Consider the following 27,985-nt stretch of genomic DNA (forward strand, 5'->3'; position numbering starts at 1 on the left):
TTCGAGTGAATCTGATCCCAGTGATTGGCAGCCAGATGCCCTCTGCCTCTCTCAGGTGCCAGCTTTGCATGATTTTCCCTTTTTCAGCCTTGCTTTCCAAAATGTCTAGCATATTTGATTTCAGTCAAGTCTGGACAAGACAAAGTCAGTGGTTTTCTGACTCCACGAGCGAAAAGCAAATGAAACATAAGAAATCAAATGAAACTTAAATTCCTGTTTGTCAAAAACTACTCAGAGAGAGAAAAAAATTATCAATGGGTACATAAGACAGCCACTTCAGCAACCTGTGTTGATGAATCCTCATTTATGGAATCAGAGTAAGAAAGAAAATTGGACTTGTGAGTGGCAGAACTCACAAAGATGAACAAACAAACTTCATCCAAGCACTTACATTAACAAATATCTGCCTCGTTTGTGGGAATAAAATAACTCAGGTTGATATCAACACCTGAAGAATAAAACTTTATGCAAACTGTGGTATGTACATATTTGATGAAGAGTAAAGATGAGACCCCTACTTCCAAATAAGAAACCCCATAAATTTTGTTGTCTGACTGTCATAGAAACAAATGAATGCTTCGGGGAGTACGAGAGGAATAACTACATAAATTAACCATTTATTTCCCTGTACTCTCTTATTTTTCAGGTTTTAATTTCAAATATATATATAGGGAATAAAAAGAAAAAAGACATTTTCATTTGCTTAATTAACTGCCAGACCCTTTGGCAATTCAGTCCTTTCTATGGCACTGAAGTGAATATATTATTTCAAGTTTATGCAGAAACCTGAAATTTATCTTAAACCTCATGTGTCTTTAAGGTCAAATAACACTGAGGAATAAATGACTAATAACATTTTCATGTGTAACTTAGTCATTAGAGATGTAGTGCAAGCATGCTGCTCTCATAATCTCTCTCATTTTTCTTTCATTTTTCCTGCATCTTCTTCAAAGTGATAGTAGATAAAATAACATCAATACTCTAAAAGTTACAGTATGAGTATCAAGATATTATTTTCAAGTGAAACATCTTTAAACTTGTTGCAGGTCTTAATTTCTACAGGAAATAACAGTTTGTTTGTTTTTTTTTCTCCCCACAGGAAAGTCTAAATACTTTAAATTACCATATTTTTAATGTCTGACATGTTGATGGTCAGATGTTCTTTGATGCTCAAAGATAGATTGACAGAAATCAGAGCAGTGTAGGGGCTTATAAAAATGTGGTATTTACATTTGGCAGCAATTACTTTGTGAAAAACACAAGGTGACTCTTTTTCTGCTCCTTCTTTCTTCTTTTTTATATTTTTCCCCTCCGAGTTTGGCATGAATCAAAAGAGCTAAAAACTAATTTAACATGACAAATGCTTTCATCACTCCCTTAACCTCTGAAGTGAACACTCTGACAAAGACAATATGTGTGGTATATGCTTTCCTTTTGACACTTTATAAATTACTTTCTTGTAACTGGGTTTTACCACCAGCCCAATATCTTCAGGATGTCCTAATTTGAATGACTGCTTCTACATTCTTCATATGTCACCTCTGGATAATAGGAATAACTCCTGGGCTTTGTGAAATGGCACAAGTCTCAGAGAGGATTGTGGAACAATTTTATTTCCATCCTGCATGCTGGAATTTACCAAAAAGGTTGTGCAATTCTAGCAGCTAATACTCTGCATTTCACTCACATCTGGCTACTGAAGAAACAGGGAGAAGTGATAAATCTGGCTTTAAATACACAGACAACTTGTGTATACCATGTGAAGGGAAAGTTAGCTGAAGTGGTTTTATTCCTATTCTCTGCTATTAAAAGCAGTATAGCAGTCAGCCATAAAAACATCTTAAAATACTCTTTTCCATATCTGATTTTTTCCCCTCTGTCCATTCCTTTAACCAAAAAAAACCCCCAAAGTCACTTGATTTATTTTCAACCTGGTATATCTGATCTGTGTCAAATTTCTGCAGAAACCCTGCCAAGGAACCCAAATACAGAACAGGATGTCTAAGATGGCAAAACACACACAGAACCAAGGATATTCTGCACAAACAGATGCCTTCTGACAGTGAACCAGTGCAACCTGCAGGAATTTCTCCCAGACATTAGTCAGGACAGTTTTCAAAGCAAGATTTAGGAAAACTCAGATAACAGTGGTACTGACTGGCCCACAAAGCAGGAATCTATCTAAATAGCTAAACTTCAATGACAATATTATGATCTAAACAATCAATCTATATGTATCTTAAAAAAGGAAAAATAAAACCCAAAGTTACCTTCTAACAGGGCATATTGCCATTATTTTGACAAATGCTTACTTCTTAAAATCTCAGTGGTATCTTTATTTAACATCAATTATGTAGTGCGACAAAAACTTCCAAAGGTTATTTACACACTATGATTTTGTTTTGAAAGCTTTAAACATACTGCCTTTTCATTTCATTCATTGTACTTTTACCGGTGTGTTAGTGGAAAGGCAATAAGAATGCCTAATATTTTTTTCAATATTTATTATTTTCTATCTGTTATGAGATTTATTTTTTTTTTTTTGCTTCTCTCTATAAATCACCCTCACTAGGAATTTTTTCATGCCCCCCATAATCTTAGGCAGTCCTCTGAAAGTCCTATGTTTAAACGTGAAGACATCATGCTTTTAATGACTTATCCATATCAATTATCTAATTTCTTTTATGACAGTACAATCCACATATAAATCCTGAAGCCTATGAGAACTTCAATGTACTCTTTCAAAAGAATTACCTCGTATTTGCCATCACTGTCTTTTTCATTTAGTCCTGCAACAATCTAAGGAGCAGAATCATCCTCTGCAACCTTTGATGACTTTTTCCATACCTATTACTTTGAGGTAATGTAACCCCAGTGATACAACCTCTGCTATGGTGGAGAGCAAGAAATTTTCTCTGTGGACAAGTACACCAGAAAAACATTACCAGCACCTTTAATGCCTCTTCTTTTTTCAAATAAGGACATGATTTAGCACCTTAAGTCATAGTGCTGGAGGACAGCAAGGATTACTTTATAGCTGATGGTCTTACACCTGCTCTTTGTCATCTGGAATGAATTGTATGAGTTTTTGCTGAGAGTGAGGGAATTAATTTAATAAATGGCCTAACTAAAGCACGTCCCTTTTACCTAAGGCTATGCAACTACTTTTTTGGTTTTTTTCTTTTTTCTCTTTTCCATCACTTTAAATTATGATCATGGTGGATCCATCAAATTTATTCAGAGGATTAATTTCAGCTATTTTCTGGTTTTGACATATTCTTTCCTGTGTATGGCATGAAGCTTGTCAGGTAACTTCTCACTATTTAATCCTTGAGCCAACACTCTTCCTAAACCCTGCTTTGTTGTGTTCACTACCAACTCTATTGTGCTCATCATTCTTTCAACAGAAGACCTCAAAAACTTCTGTCAAAATAGATCACTTATGTCATTATCCTGAAATGATACATCATTCCTCAATTATTAAGAGTCCATATATTGCTGTATGTTCTCTCTTGTCTTATATATGAAAGTGTATAAAGCAATAACCATGTTGAAAAGCTTTGATTTGGATTACAGTAACCTAAATACCAAGGAAAAATACATTTCATAATCCATCACTTCAAAGTTATGCACATGATTAAAATGTTCAACTTGCAGAATATCATTTCCCATGTGCATAATCACTCAAACAGGGAGCTGTTGTATGATAACTGTCAAGTTCAATGAATCATGTGCTTTCCAATCTTTTCATTTATGTATCAGACTAAGTCTGTTATTCTTCTGAGACTTTCTACAGAAGAAATACAGAAAGATAGTCAGCCCTGCAGTACTGAGTATGTTGGGATGAAGGCCTGGACTAAACAGGCAGCAGCAATAAAGTAGTCAGTTCTTACTATTGTATATATTAATTACATTTAGAAGCTCAGTAGTACGAAAAATGGGGTTTTCTGAGAAAACAGTGTCTATCCTGAAGAGTCAAATTATATGGGATCAAAAAAAAAAAAAGAAAAAGAACAGAGAGAAAGTTCAATACATCTTAAGAGGTCTTTTGAGTGCTATATATGAGTATAGTTTCAGAGATGAAATAAAACCTACACACAGCAGGTCTGGAAAGTATTAACAGAAAATATCATCAAGCTACCATAATTTTGTCATTTACTCAGAGAAGAGAGCTTGTGCAGCACGTCACTGTCATCAATGTATTGTTGAAGGCACTGGAAAAGGTACAAAACACACAGCTAGTTTGTATAGACGCTCAGAGAAACCTCTACAACAGCGAATGAGGGGGATGTCGGGGGAGGAAATCAGAAACAGTTAAATTAAAAAAGACAGAATATCAGAAGCACATTAAAAAAAATCTCAAAAAAACACAGAAAGAATTAGGACTTGATACCATCACTACTAATATATTAATCGTGGGAAATAAGAACAATATTTAGAGTTTCTATATTTTTCCTTACAAAACTAAAGATGTGTGGAATATGGAAAATAACAGCACACAAAATGGAACTATCTAATGATTCAGATCTAAAACCCCGGGATTTAGGCACACAGACCAATATAGACAGAGAGCTACTAATCAGAATGATTTTGTGGTTTTTATCTAAAGGCAGCATGTAATGGCAATATCTGAATTCAAATGCCACTGTTACTTATGTGGGTTCACTGACTACCACAATGCTTTCCAAATATTCTTTAAACGTATGGTAGCACATCAAGAAGTCATTAAATCACTCTGTTTGGACCACCTATGAGAGGTGCATATCTGTCACCTAAAGTTAACACTGCACATTAAGAATCCTGAATTGAAGTGGAAGAATTCTCGTTTCCACTGCTCTTATGACAGTGAACACGACTTGACCATTTTATTTTTTCCTCATTAATCACTATAAGGAATAATAATATTCTTTGCTCATTAAGAACACAAATCTGTGAAACACATTAACTGCCCTTTTACCTGCTGAACTTTCACTTGCTTACACAGCCATGGGATTTGACAGAGAAAACACAGCCTTACCTATGAAATAGGCCAGCAGGATGGCAAGCAGGACTGCAGCAGCAATTGCAGACAAAGCAGCACATTTCCAGCTGCAATACTTGGAGGGTTTTTTCAGCTTGAACGCATTCCTGGAGAATGTATTTCTAGGTAACAGTCTGGGAGGTGGAGTATAAACCGTTCCTGAGGTCAATGGGTAACCAGGGGAAGAGCTGCTGAACAGCGGAGTGGTTCCAGAAGATGTCTTAAACAAGAAATGCCTGCAAAACATAAAATGGAACACAGTTGAAAATGGCAAGTCCTGTAGTTAAGAAAGAACATCTCCTACTCCTGTTCCACTCCAGGTGCCATAGCCTGTTGAATTTAACTGAAAAGGATTTTGTATGAAGAAATAGAGATGAAAATTCTCGTAGCCTTTCTGCTCCCAGAGCTTAACAACTGGCACTACAATACAGTGTCAGGATATCTTTCTTAATCCTTTCTGTAATTAGGTGCAACTTGACCACATACTAGCTAAAACACAGCACAACCAGTGAAGTGTCTGTGAGTTCCCTGTGGAATCCACAACCCAACAAACATTCTAGGAAAACATTATGAGTCTCATTTACACTCTTGGCAAAAGCCACCAGCAAAAACACACTGAGCAAAACCCATAGTCCTGTAAGAAAAGATCTTGCCAGAATTAGAATTAACCATGATTTTTTTTTTTTTTTTAACAGTACACAGATTTTGTTTGAACAACTAAGAAAATCATGTGACCGAGCAGAAAAAAAGAGGACTCAACTGCCCGTACATTTGTTAAGAAGAAAATAAAGGACAGAATATACTCCCTAACAAAATCTCAGGAAATGCTGTCAACACATTCCAGACAGAGGAAATGGAGAAAACAAACTGTAAGACTGGTTTCTTTCGATTAACTTGTCACTGTCAGGCAGAACTAACTACAAGCACGTTCTCAGTAAACAATAAAAAGAGAAGCACAAAATAAGGGCAGTGGTCTTCAAGAAGGCCACTTGGTTTAAGACAGAAGAGCTCTGAAGATTTATTCCATTCCCTCTCCCTTCACAGCTCTGAAAAACAAGTGCTTCTTGGAATCAGTCAGAACGAAGACACTCAGTAATCTCCAAACTCAAAATCACAGCCTAAAATAACCCAAGTCTTACTTCAAATGTAAAATATGTTTAACATTTTTATTCAGATACAATTCAGTATGTCGCTCTCAAACCACCTGTTAGAGCTTTAAAATCCATGTCAGTCACTGTTTATTACAGCAACAATTTGGAAGTTTGAAGCTGAAATGTGTTTCCCAAGTACTTTTCCCAGCCCACAATCATGCATGTGCCTACTGTCAAGCACAGATTAGTGCATACTTATTTTACAGAATAGCAGAAGTGATTTTAAAGTATATTAAAGCATTTCTTTTGAAATGAAACCCAGAGTATAATAAATTGCACAGAACTTGCATACAGGTAGAAGACAGTAAAAGGAAGACTGGCCAGGTTTCACAGTTTATAATTAAACATTCCCATTTGAAGACAGCCTCTGAAAGTATAGTCTTTTCTTTAATGAATTAATTAATAAACTCTATTAATGAACAAGAAAATAATTTAGTTTGACACTGCCTTTGTTAATATTGATTTTTAAACTCCAAGTGACCTTGTACATCCTTTACAACAGTAACCAAAACCTAGTTTTTTTAAAAAAATATTTCAGTCACCAAAGACAATGGCAGTATCCACTGTCCTAACTTTTTCCTTGTGCTTTGGAGACTTCAGACACACAAGTATGCAATCAAACTCAGGCAGATTAATACTAACCAGTTAATAGAAACATTGTCTTTTTTTTTTTTTTAACAAATAAGGCTGCCTTTTTTGTCCTTATCCCCGAGGTTCATGAGAGGTTAGAATTGCTTCTTTTCTGCACATCGTACATGATCTATGAGAAAACACAGCAAAAGCAAAAGCCAAAAGGGTTCCCACTCAAAATTACCCAGCCTTTTAAATTAAAAACCACACCTTCCAGTTACACAAAAGCAACAAACAATGAAAGTCTGATTTCTTGAACACTTCATTTTAAATGTTTCTTTACTTTGCAACAGTTCAATTAAAATAACTTGGGAAAATGATGTTATCTTGCTGGTTGTGTCACAGTGGATCTATTGACTATTCTGTTCCTTCTGCCTGGTTAAACCCTGACTAGCACCTGGCAGCAGAAGCAGGTTTGGTCCATTCTGCTTTGCTCTTCTGAGTTTGGAGCACAAGATCATTTCCATGACTGGACCCAGGGATTGAAGGGACATGGAGCATGAGGAAGGAGGGAAGGACAGAAGAAGGAGAGACCTGGTGAGACAAAGGCTTATGGATTTTATTCATTTAACCTCATCCAGGTCAAACCTGCATCTGCCTCAGTCCAAGATCCCCTTCTCCTCCTGAATCCTCATAGCACGAGTGGCATTCTCAGGTTGGGACCTCAGGGTCTACAACAGTTCTTATGCTTTTCCTGCCCAAAAGCAGATCTCATAGAATAAAACTGGAAATTGCTGTCCTTGGAACTGTCTTTATCTGAAATGTCAAGGTTTATAAACCCAGGAATTTCATGTCCCCTTTAGCTGAGAAGGCAGCTACAGTACCAGTGAAAATTTTAATATAAAGCATTGTTAAAGTAAACTCAGATATATAATGAAACTCTGCTCCCATTAAAATTGAATTAATGAATATCTAGATATGCTTTAATAGAACATGTCAATCATATACTGTTTCATGTGAGAAGACAAAAAAAAAGTAGAACAAAAAAATAGTTCCACCATGACCCACAATGAGATACATTAAGTATATAAAGAAAATCAAAACACTTATCCATACAAACATGATCTTTATGATACTGTTAAAACTAATCAGAACTTGGTAGAGCAAAAAAGGCTGACTGAAAAGGATACAAGGAACAGTGCCATTCTCAAAGCAAAGAAGAAAAAAATGTCATTGGAAAGACCTTGAATTTTTTCATACCCCTGAGTCCTACACATGTATTTTGAAATTCGAAAGTTCCCTGACTCCCTATGAGGACTCCTGACAAAGTGGCAGCCATCAGAAGAGGGAACAATATCTGCAAGTACACAAGTTCTGCTTTCAGAAGTTTAAAAAAGACATTTAACTAAAGACGTGTTAAATAACCACCAAGCCACTCTGGAAAAGTGACGCTGCATCCCAAAGCTGGAGGCCAGATTAGCAGATACACCTTAAATTATAGCAAAGCAGAACAGAAAGACTGAGAACACAATGGACAAAACACTTAGACCCCCGGAGTTTTAAATAAAGATTCAGCTACTAATGGAAATAAATTGACTTGTCTCAACTCTATCCCTAAACCCAATGATCTATAGCCATATTTTTATGTGAGATTTGACATGCTCTGGTACAACCAATTGTCTGTGGGCTGAAGCTGCACAGAGAGAACATGAGCATTTATCAACATTAATTACAGCCTCACAGCAGTAAGGCTGGGAGCATCGTACAATGTCTGCTTATGAAAAGAAATGATCTGATTTGTACCAGTTCACTTAATTTCAACTACGTTCCATATAAGAATTAAAAAAACTGTATTCTCTGTTTTACCTGTTCACCCATCAAACACGATTAAGAAAAACACATTTTCTGCCTCACAATTAGCATTAGTAATTTGAATTAAACTGGGACTAATTCTCTGTTTTGAAAACATGAGAGTAAATTTGCTGAGTCTCAGCCCAGTCTCCCTAATTTCTGCAGATCAACAAGACAATCCTATACTGAAAAAAATACAAGATATGATTGTCAGCATGCAGTGATTTGGTAATTCAAGTGTCCTTGAAAAGCCACGGAAGGAGCCTGGGTGCTGCTCACAGAACACAAGTGACGCCTGCAGCTCACTCCGTGGGCTCTGGGGTGCAGGATGAACCCCCTTTGTTTTCAGCAGCGTGGGAGTCACACAGGGGCACCTCATCACTGACATCAGGAGAAAGGTGACATCTCTGAAAGTTGAGGTTGCAAGGGGACATTTGTCCACCGTTCTGCGCACTAATGGTAAATGGAAAAAGCTGTATTTTGCTTTCTTCATTAATTCAGAGCTCGCTCTAGCATTTATTTTCCCACAGGTCAAAAGGACCTCTGGTGCTCAGGGAATAGTGGTCTGACAGACACTGTATTAGCTTCCATATTCTTTGAGAGAACAATCTTTTTTTTCCCCTCTTTTCTGGCCAGATTGTCATGGCAGCACACTGCAAGAATGAGTGGAGAAAAAAAAAAAAGGGGGGTTGTGATGAAAAACTGTAATAGAAAGGAAGAACAAGACACTTTCTAACATAAATTGCTTCTTTCCCGCCTCATACTATCCTAAAATTATTCTGTATTAAAAAAAAAAAAAAAAGACATACAGAGAACTGTAATGCTTAAATTGTCTCTTTTTTATAGCTTTTATAGGGTTTTCATAGTAATTAATAAATAGAAAAGCTACATGCCAAGATAATAGAAACAGTTCAGTTTAGTTGTTCCAGGACTTAAAAATATCTTCAAGCTGTGGTAAAATCACACCTGTCTATAATTTTATTGGACATTTATTCTTAGAAGAAAAGAAACAATGGAATATAGAACATAGCGTGCTGGCTTTCATTGGGAGAAAAAAAAATCTTTAAGCTTCAGAGTCCTCCAAAAAAGTAGCCATGAGTCATTTTATGTCAATGGAAGCCTCAGAGTGGCTGCCAAATTCAGACAGTGAAGTTTTATGGCAGCTTTCTACCTTCCATACAAAAAGAAACCCAGACTAAAGAAAACTATATGTTATGCAAAAATGAACTCTGAGTGGTAGACTGGGTGCAATCTTTGGTTACCTGTGTCTCAGTCTTTCTCCAAATGAGATTTAATTGCATGTTCCTGCACAAAACATGGGTCCATCAGTCAGGTTTCCACAGCTGAGGGTTCTCTGGTGTGGTATAACTGCACAGAAGTTTCTACCCTTTCTGCTGCCCAGAACACAGGGACTTGGGTGTCCCCCCAAAAAGCTCTAAAGTTAGCAGTAAAAGTTAAAACGTTATCTTTATATGTCTAAACTGTATAGTTACAAGGAATTGTCTCAATCACGTCAAATCTACAGATTAAGCTCAGTAAAACAGATTTTTCAGTGGAAAGCTATTTAAAATACACACACACATAAACCAACTGGCCATTTTATACACACTGTGCACCCCCACACCCAAATGCTTGTTGCAAACAGAGCACAGTCCTCACAACACACTATTTCAGTGATTTCCAGCCTGCTGCAGGTAATGACACAGGAACTAAGGACACCCCATTAGGCACAGAAACAGGAATTCAGGGTGAACACATCAGTGTCAAGGGGACACTTCTACCCACTGTAACCTAACTCTGAACCTTGTAGGAGCCACCCACCTCCCAGAACAGCTCCAATACCAGCTCCTCAGCTCTTGAAAGGCTGATGATTCCTTAAAGGCTGGGTTCTTCACATCCCCAGGCAAACTAATCTAAAACTTTGGAGAGCACAGAGCAGAGTGTCACAGAGGTTGCCATCAGTACCAGGTTGGCTTGTCACCACCCCCCTCTAACAAAGACACAGCTGGACACATGAAGCACAGTGATTGAACAATGCCTGACAGCAAGGCAGGGTGCTGGGCAAAGAGACAGGTGCCAACCTTTGGGCACCCTGACCTGTCACATTATTAAACAAAACCAAACTGGCAATGTTCACAAGGGCAAAACACATGGACTAAACAGGGCACAGTGCCTGCTCTGTTCTGGGTACGTCTCTACAGGACAACTTGTTTTCATCTGGAAGATTGAGATAGTGCTGGATACGCTTTTATAACCTTTTATAAGCCCCTGGAGTGTTCTCTGGGGGCTGTCACCACTGTGTGCTGAGCCTGGCTCTGGTATGTCCCCATGGCACAGCCCCGCTGTGACACAGAGTTGTGGGAGAGGCTACAGAAAGGTACAGTGGAAAATACTGAGAGGGGAAGGACTGCTGAGATGGGGATTGGTAGTAGCTCAAGAATTTGAGAGGGAGAACACCAACATGGAAAGGTATAAGCTCTAGAAAGGGAAAACCAGGAAGGCTAGCAAGGATGCACTGGGTGGAACTGGTGCCACACAGCAGCTCAGCAACCCTGGGGAGCTACAGTGGCCACCCCTCACCTTCCTGACCTGTGTGCTCAACGAAGACTCTGGGTGTCCTGCAAGAGGTGGTGAGCACACTCACTCAGCCTGTCTGCTTAAATCCTAGTTAGCTTTTGTGGGAGTTAGCCAGTAAATAACTGCTTTGCCCTTGAAATTTATGCACCTCTTTCTTGCACTGTTGTTTATTCCCCAGGAATGCAGCAACGAAACTGCTGGTTAATGCCTAGGAAAGAGTAACAGGCACAGTTACAGACACAAACACAAAAAATATCAGTGTCTTGGTGTATGCATGTACATGACAGTGGAGCAGGATTAATAATGCAGACATAGGAACATTTAGGCAGCTCTGCATCAGCTCAACTGTAGGAACTTTCCCTTCTGTAAGCAGAAAAGCTTGTGTCCTAAAGTTCTGAGGAGCGTGTTGCATAGTGTCAAGTGATGAAGTCCAATATTGCCTACATCTGTTATTTCAGTAGTGACAACAATATTTTGCATTTCAATTGGTCCATTCAGTTTTAACCTTCTACATCAATTAATGAACAAATTTCAAAACACTTCTATTTTTAAAAGGCATACATGTAAGCTCTCCACTATCTCTTAATTCAGCTACTCACTCAGCAAGAGAAAAAGTACTAACAGTGCTATTTCGAGTCTATAAATAATAGACTAGAATAATAAAACTCTGAACTCTAAGAGAATTTTATCAGTCTATATGTAGATTTAAAAAAGAGAACCCAAAATTTTAATTTTTTTTAAATAAAAAGTAACACTCCAAGGGCATGTGCCTCTTCCTGTACAGTCACTCACACTGCCTGTTCACTCTGCACGACCCAGAACTTAAAAATGCCAACCAACAAGATCGTGAAAACATGCAATTATCTGCAATCAGTAAAAACTTCTTTGAGCTTATGTGAACGTGAGTGGGAGTGTATCTAGATGGATTTTCTGAATCATTATTATGTATCCTGCTTCATAGTGTTTTCCTTTCCTCTTTTTTCAGTCTACATTTGTTACGAAAACAATACCCCAGTAGCCTGCTAAAAATGACCTTTCCACAGTGCTTTTGGAATTCCTCCAAGTACATGGCCCAAATGTGCATCAAGTCCTTGGGGATGCTTTTGACTGTGCTTTCCTTGACTCCTTAAAATGCTTTTGATTTTTAAACAGGTCCAGAATCTATCCACACAGATCTCAATTATTTGGAAAGTCCCCACAACCTTCCTGTAACCTTCACATGCAGGAGACAGTGCTTGCCCCAGCCCTCAGTCTCAGAGGACTGACCTGCTGCAGCATTTGTGCCTGTAGCTGCACTCTTTAAGTAAGTGGTAAGAGAAAGTCACATAAGACAAAGCAAAATCAGAGTGAGGAGTTACTTCACTGTTCCAAGTAGTTGCTTGTTATGCCCAATATATCCTAGAAATTTGCATTAACAAAAGGAAAAGAATTTTTGTTTCACTCTTCTGTTCCAGAACATTTTGCATCATGTACAAAGATATCAAAATATTGAGACACCACTGAAAATAGGCAGACAATTGTGGAGAGCAGCTGTAGCTTGGAACTTCGACACAGGCAGAACTTCAAGTTTATATATTCAGTTCAGAAGTTCTGCAGCTGATCTTGACACCCAAACATGGGACAGCATGTGAGTGCAGTATTAACAACACTACAGACCATTCACTTCCTTCTTGAAAAAAATTAATACCCATCCCCTTGCAGCATTAAATCCTTCTTATGTGCTCTGTTCCTGGCTTTTTTGCCACACTGCCATAGCCTGTGCACAGGCACAGTGTTCATTCCTTCACTGGAAGGCTGCAGCTACAAAAACACTGGGTGCAGACGTTTCCCTGTTCTGGTGCCCCACGATTATGAGTTCAGGCACTGCCCTGGTGCAGACTGGGATACAGCTCACATTGCTACTCCATCCACTAATTTTCCATTGCTGTCCTCAGGCTCACAGTGACTGTGTTGGAATTGGACTGGCAAGGTAACAAATACAGCTTGAACCACAGAAAAAGGCAAATATTTACAAGAGCAACATGGGGGTTCTTTTAAGGGTCATGGAAGTTCTTTTCAGGTTAATTTTCAGATTGCTCAATTTTTAAACTGAACTTTGCTTAAATGACCCCAGATCTGGACTATTGGTCTTACACTACAGCCCACAAGATTGAGAGAAACTGATAATCACCAGAATCAGTGACCATCATCCTTTCTCTTGAAACACAGGAGAAACATTAGGACATAACAGTCTTCCTCAAAGCCTAGCAACAGATCCTTGTGAACAAGCTCAAAGAAATTATAGACATAGATACAAAATTATCTTTACAAGATTTGGACTGAAAGTATTTCAGATTATGAGACTAAAGAATAAGACTGATTTCTATTTAATTCTATTTTTTTCCCTCCTGGATTAAGTATTATTAATCACAATCGTACCAATTGATTTAACATCAATATAAAGTATGGAAACAGGTATTAGTACATGAGGCAATCCCAAACATCTGTCCATGAAAGCTCCTCTGTTCTCCCTCACCAGTCGTTCCCTTTGGACCTGTGCCTGTGTGAGGTTCCTGCCCCAGAGGACTCCTGCAGTGCAAAGAGCCACGTGAACCTCCCTTGCAAAGCCATTCTTTTCTCCCTGTGCCCTCAAAGCATTTCCAGCTTTAAAGCAGGTGCTGCCTCTCTGGCTGCCTGGAAGTAACGAGACTCACACCGGGACGTTCAAAGGCAGTATTTCCATCACAAATCCCCTTCGAAAGCAATGATTAAAGCGGCAATAAAGGAACACCTCTTAACTGGAAAAGGCAGAAACCAGCACTTTGTTAGCAGGAGGAGGAGGAGACGGTTTGAAACAAGACTGCAAGGAGGACAATAAAAGTTAAAGAGCATTAAACAGCAGCTCCGAGCCTAAAGGTAAGGCAGCTAAATACTGCAGAAACGAACCATAAAAATAGCACCATAAAAACGCTACGGAGATGCATTACTGCAGCCTTACTTAGGGATATTTCAACCCTTCCATTACAGGCCCTTATTTCAAAGAAAACAGAACAATTATGTAGCCAGCCGGGGGGCCCCTTGCAGCCATAAAGCAGCAGCAGACTAGGGAAGATGCAGTCCATATTTGATTGCCTCAAACCAGCAACGAGCACACTAAAATCAAGCACACATCACTGCAAGTGTTCCAGGTTGGTCGGGTCTTTGAGCTACTTGTGACAGGTGACCCTGTCCATGATGATCCTTAAAGCTCTTTCCAATCCAAACCGTTCTATGACTCTAAAAATGTGTAATTAGGAACTCTGTGTAGGCATTTTGCAAACTTGTAACTCCACTGAAAGCGATGAGCTGCAGCAATACAGCTCAGCATAATTATGTGAAAAATACAGCACCACAAAGAGATTTGGGTAGAGTTGCCTGAAGAGGACACATGAAAACATGTGCAGGCAGTAAAAGCTTCCTTTACATCACAAAGAAAATAAAACAAATGTGATTAACAACCCCCAATCAATACTGAAACAAGAGATGGAGAAAGGATATATTTAGAAAACGTGATGTCTCCAAACAGTCCAAATTTAGACCAAGCTGCCTAAGACAGCAAAGGAACGAAGGGAAGGTTAAAATATTCTTACCACAGACAAAATAACAACATGCAGACACATGTTGTGTTATTCAATGATTTCAGCACTCGGTGCTGTTAGATAAAGAGACATCTGGAATCTAAATTGTGAGTTGAGTTTTGTGGTACTGACACAAAGCATTCCCTTCAGATGGCTCGGGTACCCCTTTTCGTTTCATAATCAGTAACGTGACTACTCGCACATCATTTTCAGTCGAGAGCAGAATCTGCTGAAGGTAACTGAAAGATGAAAACTAAAAGTTATGAAACTCTCTCCTGATAAAGCAGGTGCTGTCAGTGCTGGCTTTTCCTCCTGAGCACTCCACTACTGAGGTTAATAAACAGACAACAAGATAAAAATTAAAAAGCAGTGCACTGTCAAGAGGTGGGATGAGAGGGGTCAGTGTTTTGCAACAAGCTAAAGCTATAAAGGCTGAAATAAAAAGTTACCAAAAAGGTGTCCTTTTTTTTGGAGGATATTGGTATGAATGTAGATGAAATGCCAGTTTTAAAGTGAAAGAATTACAGGCTAATTCTGAAAGTCTCCAATGATTTTACAAGCATCCATTTCAGCAAAACTCACTGCAAACAGAAAAAAAATAGTCATCTTCTGAGTTAATATTCTTGTGATGAAACTTGTCATCAAGCCCTGTCAGGTGTGTAATTTCAGAAAAGAAGAAAAATCGATCCTGAAGCAACTCTGGAATAGTCTTGGAACACAGCAATTCTGCCAGGACATTTTCTAATAGCTTAATGCCTGCCTGTGACAAACCTATCTACCAAAAGGCTCCAATTAACTGCAGGGCATCCTGCAACCTCCAAAAATAACAGTATTCACAAAGTAACCTTTTGTCATCAACATGTACATCTATATTCCCAGAGTTTTCATGATTAGAAAAAAAAAAGGAGAAGAACCAAAGTCACTAATGGAACTGACAGTCACCACTGTCAGGGAACAGGCACAAAAACAGACAGTGAAATAAAACCAGCCACACAAATGTCCCCTGCTGTGGCTCATGGATTGTCAGTATTATGGCAAAGAATCCATTTGTGAATATCCCAAATAATTCCATCCATGTAAAGTGATTGTTAAATTGGGACAATTTTAAGACTTCAGAAATGACACATTTCTGGAACTGCTGTACCCAAGAACAATTTCAAATGGAAACAGGCAGACCAGGTGCAGCTGGGACCACTCTACACCAAAATAAAACAGAAGGAACTGGCCCAGGATGAACAGGATCAACATTTTTATCTTGTAACTCTTAACAATAAATAACAAATTCAGGGTGCACAAGTTAAGTTCTAAAATGTAGCAGAAGCTCTCACAGGAGCAGCAGTTAAGAGTTGAGCATCACTTTTTTTTCCTGGCCAAAGTTAGCTCCAAACCTTCAGCAAACAAGAATCCCTCTCCTTTCTTTTTTTGGCCATCTAGGCTTTGGATAACTTGCATTTGCTTTTTAGCACCCCACTTCTTCATGGCACTCATGTTTCCATTTTAGCAAAGCAGGGCAATGTGAGTGCAGCCCCTTGTGTACATCCCAGCCCAGCCCAGGAGCACAGACTGGCACAGACTCCCTGCTCTTTCCAGTCTCATCTGCTCCCCATGGAGGAATAACCACTGATTAACTACTGAGTAACAACAGCCTGGGTGCTGTAACTCCAATCCAGCTATAGCAGCTCCTCCCAGAGCTCCAAACCAGATGACAGTCTTTAATCAAATTTTTGGAGGGCCTGGGCTGAGGCTGCATGCTGGTATAACTACACCATATGTAGCTACTCAGGGTGTAACCCAGCAGAGTGGCACTAAATTCCCAGAAGGCTGCAAGCCAAATGTAACATCTCAGAAGCTGTGGCAACCAAGCAGCTGAAACCCCAGTACAAAGCAGTGGTACCAGGAGCCCAGCTCCTCCACCTGTACTCTCTGTTTATCACTATCTGGGCAAGCAACACCACCCTGCTATTCCAAGCACTTTATTCAGCACCACCACGGCCAATTTTAAATTCTGAGAGCTCAGCTCTGCCAGCTCTGCTATTTAAAGTGCAAGTTAAATATGTTTGACATTCCATACCCCAAATGACAACAAACCAGAATATTTGGACCAGCAGCATGTCAGGCACTTATTTATATATTTCTCTGTCAGGCCTAAGTGCTGCACCTTTTCATTTATATGCCACTGTTTGCCCCACAGGCATCAAGCTGCTAACACGTACAGAAGAGATTAAAATGAACTCACATGCTGGATGAGGTATAAATTAAAATTATAGTACTGTCAGTCTTAAATCTGGGATTGTTTCTCCAAGTCTCCCAAAATGCATAATGTCAAGTGAGCCTCTGTTTGTTACCTCAGGAAAGGAAAAATGCATAATTTTTCAGCAGCACAGTCAATATGAATTCTAAGTAAATTGTCCCTGAGCCCATGATATAAATATGCTGCACTAACCTCATGAGCTGTGTTTGCAGGGACGGTCCAAAAGGCTTTAAAATGGGATGTGAACAAGAGATGTTCACCTTCCTACCTTGGAAAGCAAAGCAAATCGGGGCTGGTGGGCATTCTAACGCCACTGACTCCCAGTGCTGCGTCAGCCAAAGCCACCAGTGACACAGAGCACCCCAAACCCAAACCCAGGGCGCTCCAGAGGCACCTCCCGGGGTGTCCATCACAGCACCCACCTGGTCTCGAGCGGGACGTTGCTGTTGAGCACCCAGCTGTCCTGGAGCTGCACGGACTCGGGGGTGGTGGCCAGGTCGTTGGGCGCCGGGGCGGGCGCGTGGATCTGGTTCCGGCGGTTGGTGAGCGAGTTCCTGTTGAGGGAGTTGGCGGAGGAATGGTGATGGGACAGGGAATGGTTGTGAGGAGGAGGGAGAGGTGGCCTCAGCGTTGACTGGCTGTGGTGGTTTGAAGGGCCTAAAACAGAAGAGAAAAATGAATCACAAATGTGTGTGATGGTACCGCTCTCCTCGGCATTTTCTAGGGAACACCGCCTGGAGAAAAGTCAAACCCTGCAAACAGGAAGCTAAGCTTGTGTGCCTCTTAGACCTGGAGGCATCAAAACGTGGTTAAACAGATCAGTGATTATTTGAGATCAGCAACATAAACAGTGTTTCCAGGCTGCACAATTGGGATGTTGACAAAGACCGTATTTAGATTTAAAAATACTTCTTTATGGATTCTCCCTGAAGAAAGTCTCCTCTCTGGAGCAGAGGACAGCAGTCTTGCCTTGATCATTCTCTACATCTACCCAGAGGAACTTTTTTCCTCTGTGTTTCTATCAGGGGCTTTTAGGAGATGAACCTTAATGGATTAAAAATACTTTCTGAAAATACGGTCTTTAGGCTTCTATCAAATTTAGCCAGAGATCTCAATCTCTTTTCATTCACTGTTATTTTACCAATCAGCTTCAAATGAACAGGATTTGTGCCAGTGCAAGAAGATTAAATTCCAAATATGAAAAGACAGCAACAATGCAGTGATGATATCTTTCATGTGATCAGGATTTGGCCTGTATTCTTCTGTTTAGTAATGCCACAAACACACAGCAAGATCTGAAAATTATGCTACTGCTTCAGCCTCTTTCATTGAAAAATGACAGATTATATTTTTAGTGATAAAGAAGGATATAAACTTCTCATTCTTTGAGTACTGGCATGTTTGCATGGATAATGAGAAATATTTTTTCTAATCATTAAGGCAAGTGGATAAAAATAAAGGCACATGAGAAGAAAATTGAATAAGCAGGTGTCATTCTAAACATAGGCACTTTTCTAAACAAACTTATTTACTCGTCTGCATTTAGGTGCAATTCCACACACTGCAATGATTTATGTCTAATGAAAATAGCTAAAGAGAATAAAGAAAATAAAACACTGTGAACCACACACTCTAGACATTATTTATGAACCACACACTCTAAACATTGTATCAAGTTGTAGTTTTCTAGCAAACATTAATCAGTAGATATTACAGAAATGATAACTAATGATGTGTGTTTCTTTTTAGGAACTGAAGTAAATTCTGTACTTAATGAATCAAATAATAAAAGAAAACATCACAAGGGGAAACCATTTGCAGCAAGACTGATCTTTTTTTGATATGAAACAAAAAAACCGCTGAACTGATTAATTAACTGTAAGCTAATTAAGGCAAATATTTATTAAAAAAAACCCCAAACACCCAACACACAAAATAGCAGGAGAACAGTTTGTTGGAGAGAGGTCATTACTTTTCCTAAGTGTTTCTGTGGGCCTGAGGAAGCACAGACTGGTGAAGAACAGGCAGGTTTACTGGGACTTGTGCAAGGTAAAGTGAAAGCTGTCCTCTGACAAGAAACTTTAAATAGTGAATTATACTAAATTCTGCATCCTCAACATGTTGCCTCAAATCTACACAGCAGTTTCTTTCTCTTTTTTGAATGTTTGTTGTCTTTTATGAACACATCCTAAATTTTAGGGCTGTCGTATGTGCTCTCTCCTCACTATCCTTGCCTTGGCTATGTCTTACCTAAATTTGAAAGAGGCTATTTAAACTAGAAAGTTTTATATTTAAAATCTCCATTTGGACCTCCAAGAACAGCAAATCTACACTAGGTCCTGGGCCATTCCACAACAGCATGTGGAGTAAGACACAGCAGGAAGAAAATGTGTTTGGACAATATCCACACGCACAGAAGCTTAAGTGGAATTACTCTCCTAGTCTGTGTTCTGACTTTAAACAAAGCATGTTTGGATTTCAATAAGTGGATATCTATGAGTGATAAAATACAAAAGAGTGCCCTTGTGTTGAAAGTTACTTCAAAAGATTCATGTGCTTCGTGTTTTCTCAACTTACTTTAGATGCAGCTTTTCCTTCTTGAGGATAAGTACGGCAAAGTCCTACCCACACAAACAAAACAGTTTTGCTCTGAGAGCCACAGTGATGCCAGCTAAATAAAGACCCTAAATCTTGTCACCACAAAATCATAGAGGCTGTTCTTAAAAGTGAGGCAAGAGCACATCAATAAATAGCATTTCTGTAAGATTAAAGAAGCAAGGGCTGAATTCAAGTTTCTGCAAATTAATTTAATCCGCCTCAAGACTCAGTTCCCACACAATAAATATAAGATACTGTGCAAAATGAGCTGTGCAGAGGTAACTGAACATTCACTGCAGCTGCAAACCCTCTGAAATCTGGCACAAGATGAATGTAGCCTTTAATATAGAAAAATAAAACAAATACCAATATTAATGTCATATAGATATTACACAGTTTATATTAAAACATATAAGAGCTTATATATATAAAAAGTACTAACTAGGGAGCATGCACACACACTGGTGTATATATGAGAGAGATAAAAGCTTAATATGCTGCTTCTTCTTCATAAACCCGTTTAAATGAATCAAAAGCAGAAGCCGAACACTATTGAACTTGCCAGGGACATAAAATTGGATTCACATCTGAACATCTGAGCACTTTTTTATGAGCATCTCTGCCTAAATTAAAACTTCAGCGGCAGTACCTGCAAATCTGCTGAGCTCTGAAGTTCAGAGGAGTAAATCAGCTGTTCCACAATAAAGGATCAGCAGGCGGAAGGACAGGCCCGACGGATCGCGGGACACGACGCGCTCCGAGGCCTCCTGCAAACTGCTTTATTATTTGGAAGCTTAAACACAATGAGGAGTGTCTTGATGGACTACATCTGGTTTTTTACATCAGGAACAAGATTTTATTTTTGATATAGTCGTCAGTATTGGTTTGGAGGAAAATGCTGAGGAAATGGTGCCTTATCTCAATTATTAGCTGCATTAAGGGTTTCACCAGAAGCTGGAAAATTTAGCATTTAAGAAGCAGTCTCTTAAAACCATAGTGAAAATTAGAGAACTGGGCATCTGAAATACTGTCCATATTTTGTCTTTTTAAATTTTTTAATTTCTCATTTAAATTCACAAACAGACAATATTCCTAATTCTATCAATTCTAGTACACACTGATTGTGCCGAGCACTTCTGAAAAATCAGGGCCTGGTGTCCACATAATCAACATGTGATTCTTCAAGAGATCTTACTGCAGTCAAGAGTATCAGCAATGCTCATTTCAAATTAGGAGCTGAGCAGGGATTAATTGTGTTCTAATTGAGTGATTTGAGAACACGAAGTCTGATCTATGTATCTTTGAAGTAATCATAAGCTACACAATTGACTTATTTAGGTTTAATCAGAACCAAAATACTAAAAAAGAAAAAAAATATGGTTTGTGGTGAAACAATTAAACAAACCAGGTTAGCACAGAAGTAAAACTCAGCTGAAACAAGGTGCAAAATAGCATTTGTCTCCTTGAAAACAAACAACCCCCCAATCAAAATCCCAAAGCTGAGCAGAATTCTGTCACTGTGCTGTTCCCTTCCACTGCATACAGAGAGAGAGCAGAAAACCTGCAGCCTCCAAAGCTCAGTCCATGGCTGTGACCCTGCTGAGCACAAGGCAGGGTGAAGGCAGGGCTGCCATGAGAAACATGGTATGATGGGTGGCCACAGGTCCTTCAGGAGCCTCTGCATCACAACAGTCTTATTCTGGCACAGCCTGGTAACCTCAGAGATCACAGAAAGCCACTCGACCTCACAGTGTAACAGGCACCTCAGTGATGGCCATGTCCTCCTGAGCACATTCTTCCAGCTATCACTTCTTGGTTGTTTTTACAGTTCAAATGTTGACTAAAACACAAAGTGAAACTTCACATCTGCTTTAGCATGGTCAAATTGTTTTCCATAGTTCCTCCAAGGCTTGGGTACACTGACTTAACACACGCACTAAATCCAAGCAACACAAGGATCTGAGGAGAACAATTTAATCTCCCTCCTCAGAGATAAAATTCAAAGCAGAATCAGCAGCATCTCTGATCTGAGTAAAGCAATCACTTCCCTGCATCCCAGCTCTTTGTCAATACTACCTCAAAAAAGTGATCTAGACTGTATCGTAGTTGTGCTCAATTATCCTCTGTGCCATGATTAAATGTTGAGACACATAAACACCTTGTCATGATTCCTTTTCACAAAAGAACTAAAAACCACAAACATATTAATTTTCTAAAATGAACAATGATGAAATCATTTCCTTATACTTTAAACAATACAAATATTGAACACAAAAAAAATAACAAAGCTGATGCATTGAAAGAAAAAATTCATTTCACAGCCCACAGACAACCCTTGTTAGTCAGCACTAGAAACCCAGTCTGCAGTATTCCTAGTTCTTTAGTCAAAGTCCTCTGCCACACTGTTTTCTCAAGGAAACCACATCATCTGCCATCACAATGAGTAACTGAGTGTTTCACAGAACCACAGGGCCACCTTCCAAGCTAAATTCATCTTCAAGGGCAGCTCACATTACTCTGAGTCAGGGAGGAAAGCAAGCACTGAAACGCCCAGGAACACAGCAGTGTCGCAAGAGCTGCCGTCTCCAGGGCCAACTTCCAGCCTGGGATTGCACCTTCAGTGAGTTTGGTGGGGTGGGACCAGGGCTCCTGCCCAGCAACACAGACTGGGCTTTGTGCCGTGTCTGCCTCAGTTCTCCCGTCTGCTTGCTTTATTTCTCTACATTTTGTATGTGGCTGTAGTTAAATGGCAACTAAATGTTCTGAAAATGTTCTGAGAATGTTTTCAACACATGCAGTAAAGAGGCAAGTTATCTCACTCCTGACCGTGGATACCACTACCTCTCTCTCTCTTGTTGTTTTAAACCCAAAACATTTGCCAGGTGTTCCTTCTTTTGTCTGCATGTTTTTACACTGTTTGAGGCAAGAATGGGTTGAATGACTGGCTGTCATCCCAGACTGTACATTTTCAAATGAAATTCAGTAAACGTGTGGTATGAAATGGTAAGTCACTTATCAGCGTCTGCCAGTGCACCACAGCCATGTCCTCAGCACAATATCAGAGCAGAAAATTAAATGTTGCTGTGACAAAAAAAGAAACAACAAAAAAAAACTCCAACAAAAAGTACCCCATTGCTTCCCCACAATATTCAGGCAATCACAGAAAAGAGGAAAGGTGGTTGAATGGATAAAGTCTAGGACTTTGTCATAGTTTCTATCTCCTGCTCTGGCTGAGCCAACCCTTGAGCAATCATGGATGTTATCTGTAAGCACCTCTATCGGTATCCTTTGCAGGAGTGCTGAAGGTAAATTCCTCAGCACTTAGAGGGCAATCAGATACAGGCAGAGGCAGCTCAGCCAAACGAGCTCTGCCAGCTCGAGTTGTTGCTGTGTACTCAGACCACAAACTGCTACTCCACCACACTCCTCACACCAGAGGTGCCCAGATGCTCTGTACACACATCCAAGTGCATCCAGAAAAGAACCAGCCTTCCTGGAGCAGGAATATCAGCTTGTTCTCAGCATGGCTGCAGCCAAAAAGATGGCAGATTTGGTCACGGCGCTGGATGGGTTGGTTGGCTGTGGAAAAGCAGTGTGCATACTCAGAGAAGCAAAGGAAAAGTAGGACCCTTCCTCAAGGGTCTAATCTGAGGGATTACAGTCAAATAACCAACTCTCTTAAGTGAGGGTCACCCAGAAAAAGGTTAAAACCCACTGCCCTACAAAACAGTATTATCTGAGACACCCTATACTAATTATATTGTTGAAATACATCACTTAAATATTCATTATGGCACTGCATGAGGTGCACAGGCTGCATAAAATAATGTCTAGACAATGGCAAAACATATCACTTCAATAATAATGCTTTATGTGGACTCAGTGTCCTGTGGTACTTTTATATATATATGTATATATACACATATATATGAAAATATAGACATACTACTTCTAATTTTACCTATTGTAAAAATGAATCACAGAGAAATTAAAGAGTTGTATTCTTTCCAATTGAAAAACAATCAATGTATCTCACATATTTTCCAATCAATCTTTTCATTCAGTTTTCTAATACTGATATAAATTTAAAACATGTTTCAGGGAGTTTAAGGGTGTATTTCTCTTCTTCAGCTTAGATACATGACTATACTCTGAAGAAGGCACTGATGTAAGAGGAACTACAAAGAAAAGCACACATATATGTTTCTAAGCAATGAAGTTTATTATTACTGTCATCATTACCATGGAACATTTTAGTGCAGAAAGGTAAATGTTGCTCTCCAGACTTGGTTCTGCAGAATGGAAAAGAGTTGAACCCGTCTAGAGACTTTCACAAATCCTTGCCTAAGCTCACATGGTTTGATGCACTGAGAATCACACTAAAGAGAAAGGGAGGACACAGATTTTTCTGAACAACATACAGAAATTTCTGAACAGAAATGTTTAGGCCAGCAATGGAAGCCTGGGGACATTTTCCTTACAGGAGTACAGCTCGAAAACTGTTGCTTCTTTGGATGGTCCAAGGGGGAGCCTGAAAGTTTTCACAGTGACATAAGAATAACTGTGCCATCATTTCCAATTCCTTGTGAGTCTGGAGTCAGGTGCAAAAGAAAGTCATCCCTGTTACAGCAGCACTTTGGATCTTGCATCACCCAGTCAGCACACACAGCTGGCTTCCAAGGGGACAAAAGAAATGCCAGTCATGGGTGGTTTAATGCAATGCACTACATCTCAATTATTTCAGAAATGTCACCAAATGTATTACACGTTGTCCAAAATAGATTTTTTTTTTAAACCCAACCTCATAGAAAATCTATACAAGAAAGAGTCTCTCAAAATAAATTACTAAAGTAACTGTCTCACAGGGAAGATCTAATAGGAGACTGAGATCTCAGCAATGCCTAGGTGAGCTTTTTAATAAATCAGCCTTCCAGGTACTGCAGATCTTTAAGGAAGGAAAGGTCTATCAGCAGAGTAATGATTTTGAATCCTTCTGCTGTTCTAAGTCTGTAATGTCAAGTTTCACCACTGAGAAGTTTGGCAGCTGAACTGCTAATGAAACTAAATATATTGAACATGGCTTTCAGCATCAAGTAATTTCTGTTTCCCAGGCAGTATTACCATCTCTTCTCAGCAGCACTGACTTTTGTCAACTGCTGAATTTTTTTCTTATTTCATCTTATACTACTGCCTTGGGATGACTCACCATAATGCACAGTGCACACCAGTCTAGATTTTTTCAGTTCAACAGCAGGATCAACAAAAATATAGGGGTTTTTTGTCTAAGAGTAAAAATAAAGTTGTATCTTACTACAATGCTCTTCAATGGGTTTTCAGGGCTTGAGCATTTTTTTTCCCAAAATACTTCAAATATGATCTCTTTGGCCCAAAGAAAGCATGAAAATAATAATTAAATACAGTTTTACCTTTAGGCTGAACCAACTGATAATCGAATGTTGGAAACAAAGAGTGATCTATAAGCATCATTAACATGAAGGCTCACTGACTTGTACCAGTAAATACAAGGTTCATGGAGAAGCTTCCTGGGAGAATTCAATTTCACAGCTCCTGGGAAGCCAGTTATTTACTACCAGGACCATCTGTTTCCCAACATGTAGAACAGGTAAAAATAATTTGTGCAGAATATATGGAAAAAGTAAGAGGAAGAGTTGCATAATGCTGGAGTAAAGAAAAGCAAATATAATGCAAAGTACATGTTGCACCGAATCAGGCTTTTCAATGGGTTATTTCTCTTTTTAAAAGCAGGCAAGGTACAAATAAGTACAAGACAGAAACAAGGATTTGTCTGCCTCCAGGGTACTGCAAGCTGCAATAGTACATGACTGGCATTTCTTTCACAGGCAGCAGGATTTCATTTGAATTCTTTATTGGTTAGTATTGGACAAAAAAGAATGTCAAAAAACATTCAGATAAGAAGTCCTGTCAAACTTTCCTGACTTTTCAAGGTACCAGAGAGGATAGCATCAGCTACCACAAGTAAAAGGTTCTGTTAGATGAAACCATGGGTTAATGAGTAAAAATAGAGGTTATCATAAAGTGGTGCATGCAAGCCCTCACACAGTTTATCACTCAGCAGTACACAAGCCAACATTTAGCCAGCAATTCTTAGACAAGTTTTTAATTAGAGTTTTTAGAGTGTGAAGCAAAAAAAACCTGAAAAACAACCCCAAACCCCAAACCCACACAACTAAAAAACAACTGTAACCCCACAGTCACACATGGTAAAACAGAAGAGTTGGGACAAGATGATTTCAGCTCTGAAGTGATGCCTCTCTTTCACTGGGTGCTGCAGTTGGGCTAGAACTTCTCAAAACACCGTGACTGATGTGACTGAGCCCAGGGGCTGATCCCGTCCCCATCACCCATGGCCTCGGTGCCGGGTGGATGCCTGGGCAAAACACTGTCCTTGGCCCTCAGCTGGCAGAGCTCAGGGAAAGCCAAGCCCAGGGGTGCATTGGGCACTGCCCAGGGATGAAAGGACCCTGAGTGTGGGGCCCAGGGGAGCTGCCCATGCAGCCCAGCTGAGCATGGGAAAGGGAGCTCTGCTGTGGGAACCAGCTGGGAGTGCTGCTCTGGCCACAGCTCCATCCCAGCAGCCAAAGAGCTTCCCGACTGCAGCTGGCTTTCAGTCTGCTTGGAGACCAGGAAAATTAACTAACACCAGTGTGATGAGGCACCCACAGAGCTTGTGCTGGCCAGCACTCCTCTCAATAGCACTGCAGCAAATGCTTCACTACTGCTGCATTTACCGTGGATGAACTTACTACAGACTAGAAAACTACCCTGTAGCACAGCAGAAATGCAGTAACCCACTGAAAACCCTGTCTAGGTGGAAAAAACCAAGTGTTATCTTGTCTACATCACACTAAATAGCATTACTAACATTTTGCAGAGACTTAGTCTTCATCAAGATGTTGAACCTCTGTTGAACCTACTATGTGAGCTTGAAGAGACTCTCAGAAAAAGGCTATGGATTTTTTTTTTCTTTTTCCTTTTTATAAAATACACCTGTCTAATCACTTGCAATCAGTGACACAGAAAACACCATCACTGCTCATCTCCTGGGACAGTGCTGCCTGCCTGTCTGCCATCCCCTGCCCAGTTCATGCAGCAGAATCACAGCACAGCCATGCTCTGGGCTGCCACTTTCAATATGAGCTGCTCTTACCTCACCAGCATGGAGAAGGCAATGGAGTTCACAACCTGAAGAGACTGTGTAATCATCCTGGCAGATACCAAACCCTGATGTGCTCCCACATTACCAGAACAAACAGAAGGCAGGGAATTGTAATGCCTTTGGGCAATGCTGCCTGTTCCCAGGGTCAAGGGGAGAGGGAACAGCACAGCCCTACCCAGTAGCTGTGTTTCTGAAAGCACAGTTTCACCCCAGGTACTCAGATCAACACAATCCTTACATGCCCTTCTCTGTCTCAAGGCCATGGTTTTATTTCTCTGAGACCAGCAATGCAAAGAGACTCAAGTAAAGAGCCACAGAAGTATGGTATTAATTGAGAACTGAGTAAACACATTTCACTCCCTATTTCAGGTATGAAAGCAGCTATCACAGTTGCATTATATAGGGTTTCTTCCTTCAGAATGTCTAAGACCACCACTGTACTAAGTGGTGTTTAATACCATGAAAAGAAAGAAAAAAAAAAAGCAGCCTTGAGGCGCAGTGTTGTATTGATAATAATGACAGTGGCAATATTAAAGAAGAATTTAAAAATGGGAAAAAAGGACGACCACAATATTTTATCCAACTCAAGTCATAGAAGATTAGAGAGTAGTTAAATACCAAGATTGCAGTCTGACTAAAACCTCTGAAAAACATCTGTCACCTTGCAAAAATTTCTACCAGCTTTTTCTAATGAAATAATAAAAACCTATGCCTGAAATCTTTGCTTTAACATGAGTGTGCATGGCTGGAATCCCTTGGACACAAAAGCTTTGGGGCAGGTAAAGCCACAACATGATGAATTTCAGCAAAGAAGACTAAGAGACAAAACTTTTGACACTGAAGCTGACTTGTGAAATCATGGCAGGGAGGGAAAGGAGGTGAGGATTCTGAAATCAGTCAGGCAATTCCGCTTCTTTGAGACATAGGGGAATGGAACAGCAGAAAAGAAGGGAAAAAGACACTAAAGAAACATGTCCTATGAGCTCTTACAGTAGTAGGATAGTAGTCTGCCACCAGAAAAAAAGCATGTTGACAATTACTATTTCTAAATTAATATACAAGAAAAATCTGTGTTAAGTCTTCTGCAGATACATGCCTAACACATCAAGACTTTTCTGCAAGGACCTTCTATCAACCACATTTTCCAAGGAATATTCAGAAACAGAGAAGTTG

At 39.6% G+C, this 27,985-nt stretch overlaps 1 protein-coding gene across 4 annotated transcripts in view; it reads right to left on the reverse strand.

Annotated features, from left to right (window-relative positions):
- Positions 1–27,985, reverse strand: part of TENM2 (teneurin transmembrane protein 2) — a 1,665,603-nt gene that overhangs the window by 157,597 nt on the left and 1,480,021 nt on the right. For all 4 annotated transcript variants that reach the window (XM_051794292.1, XM_051794291.1, XM_051794294.1 and 1 more), the window contains 2 exons: positions 17,439–17,673; positions 5,018–5,256 (listed from right to left, as the gene is read on the reverse strand). In XM_051794292.1, the coding sequence (XP_051650252.1) occupies positions 5,018–5,256; positions 17,439–17,673 (474 nt within the window). The remainder of the gene's footprint in view (positions 1–5,017; positions 5,257–17,438; positions 17,674–27,985) is intronic.

Source organism: Manacus candei, unplaced genomic scaffold (assembly GCF_025592945.1).
Source record: "Manacus candei isolate 608988 ecotype Guabito, Panama unplaced genomic scaffold, ASM2559294v1 h1tg000037l, whole genome shotgun sequence".
In the NCBI taxonomy this organism is placed as follows: Eukaryota; Metazoa; Chordata; class Aves; order Passeriformes; family Pipridae; genus Manacus; species Manacus candei.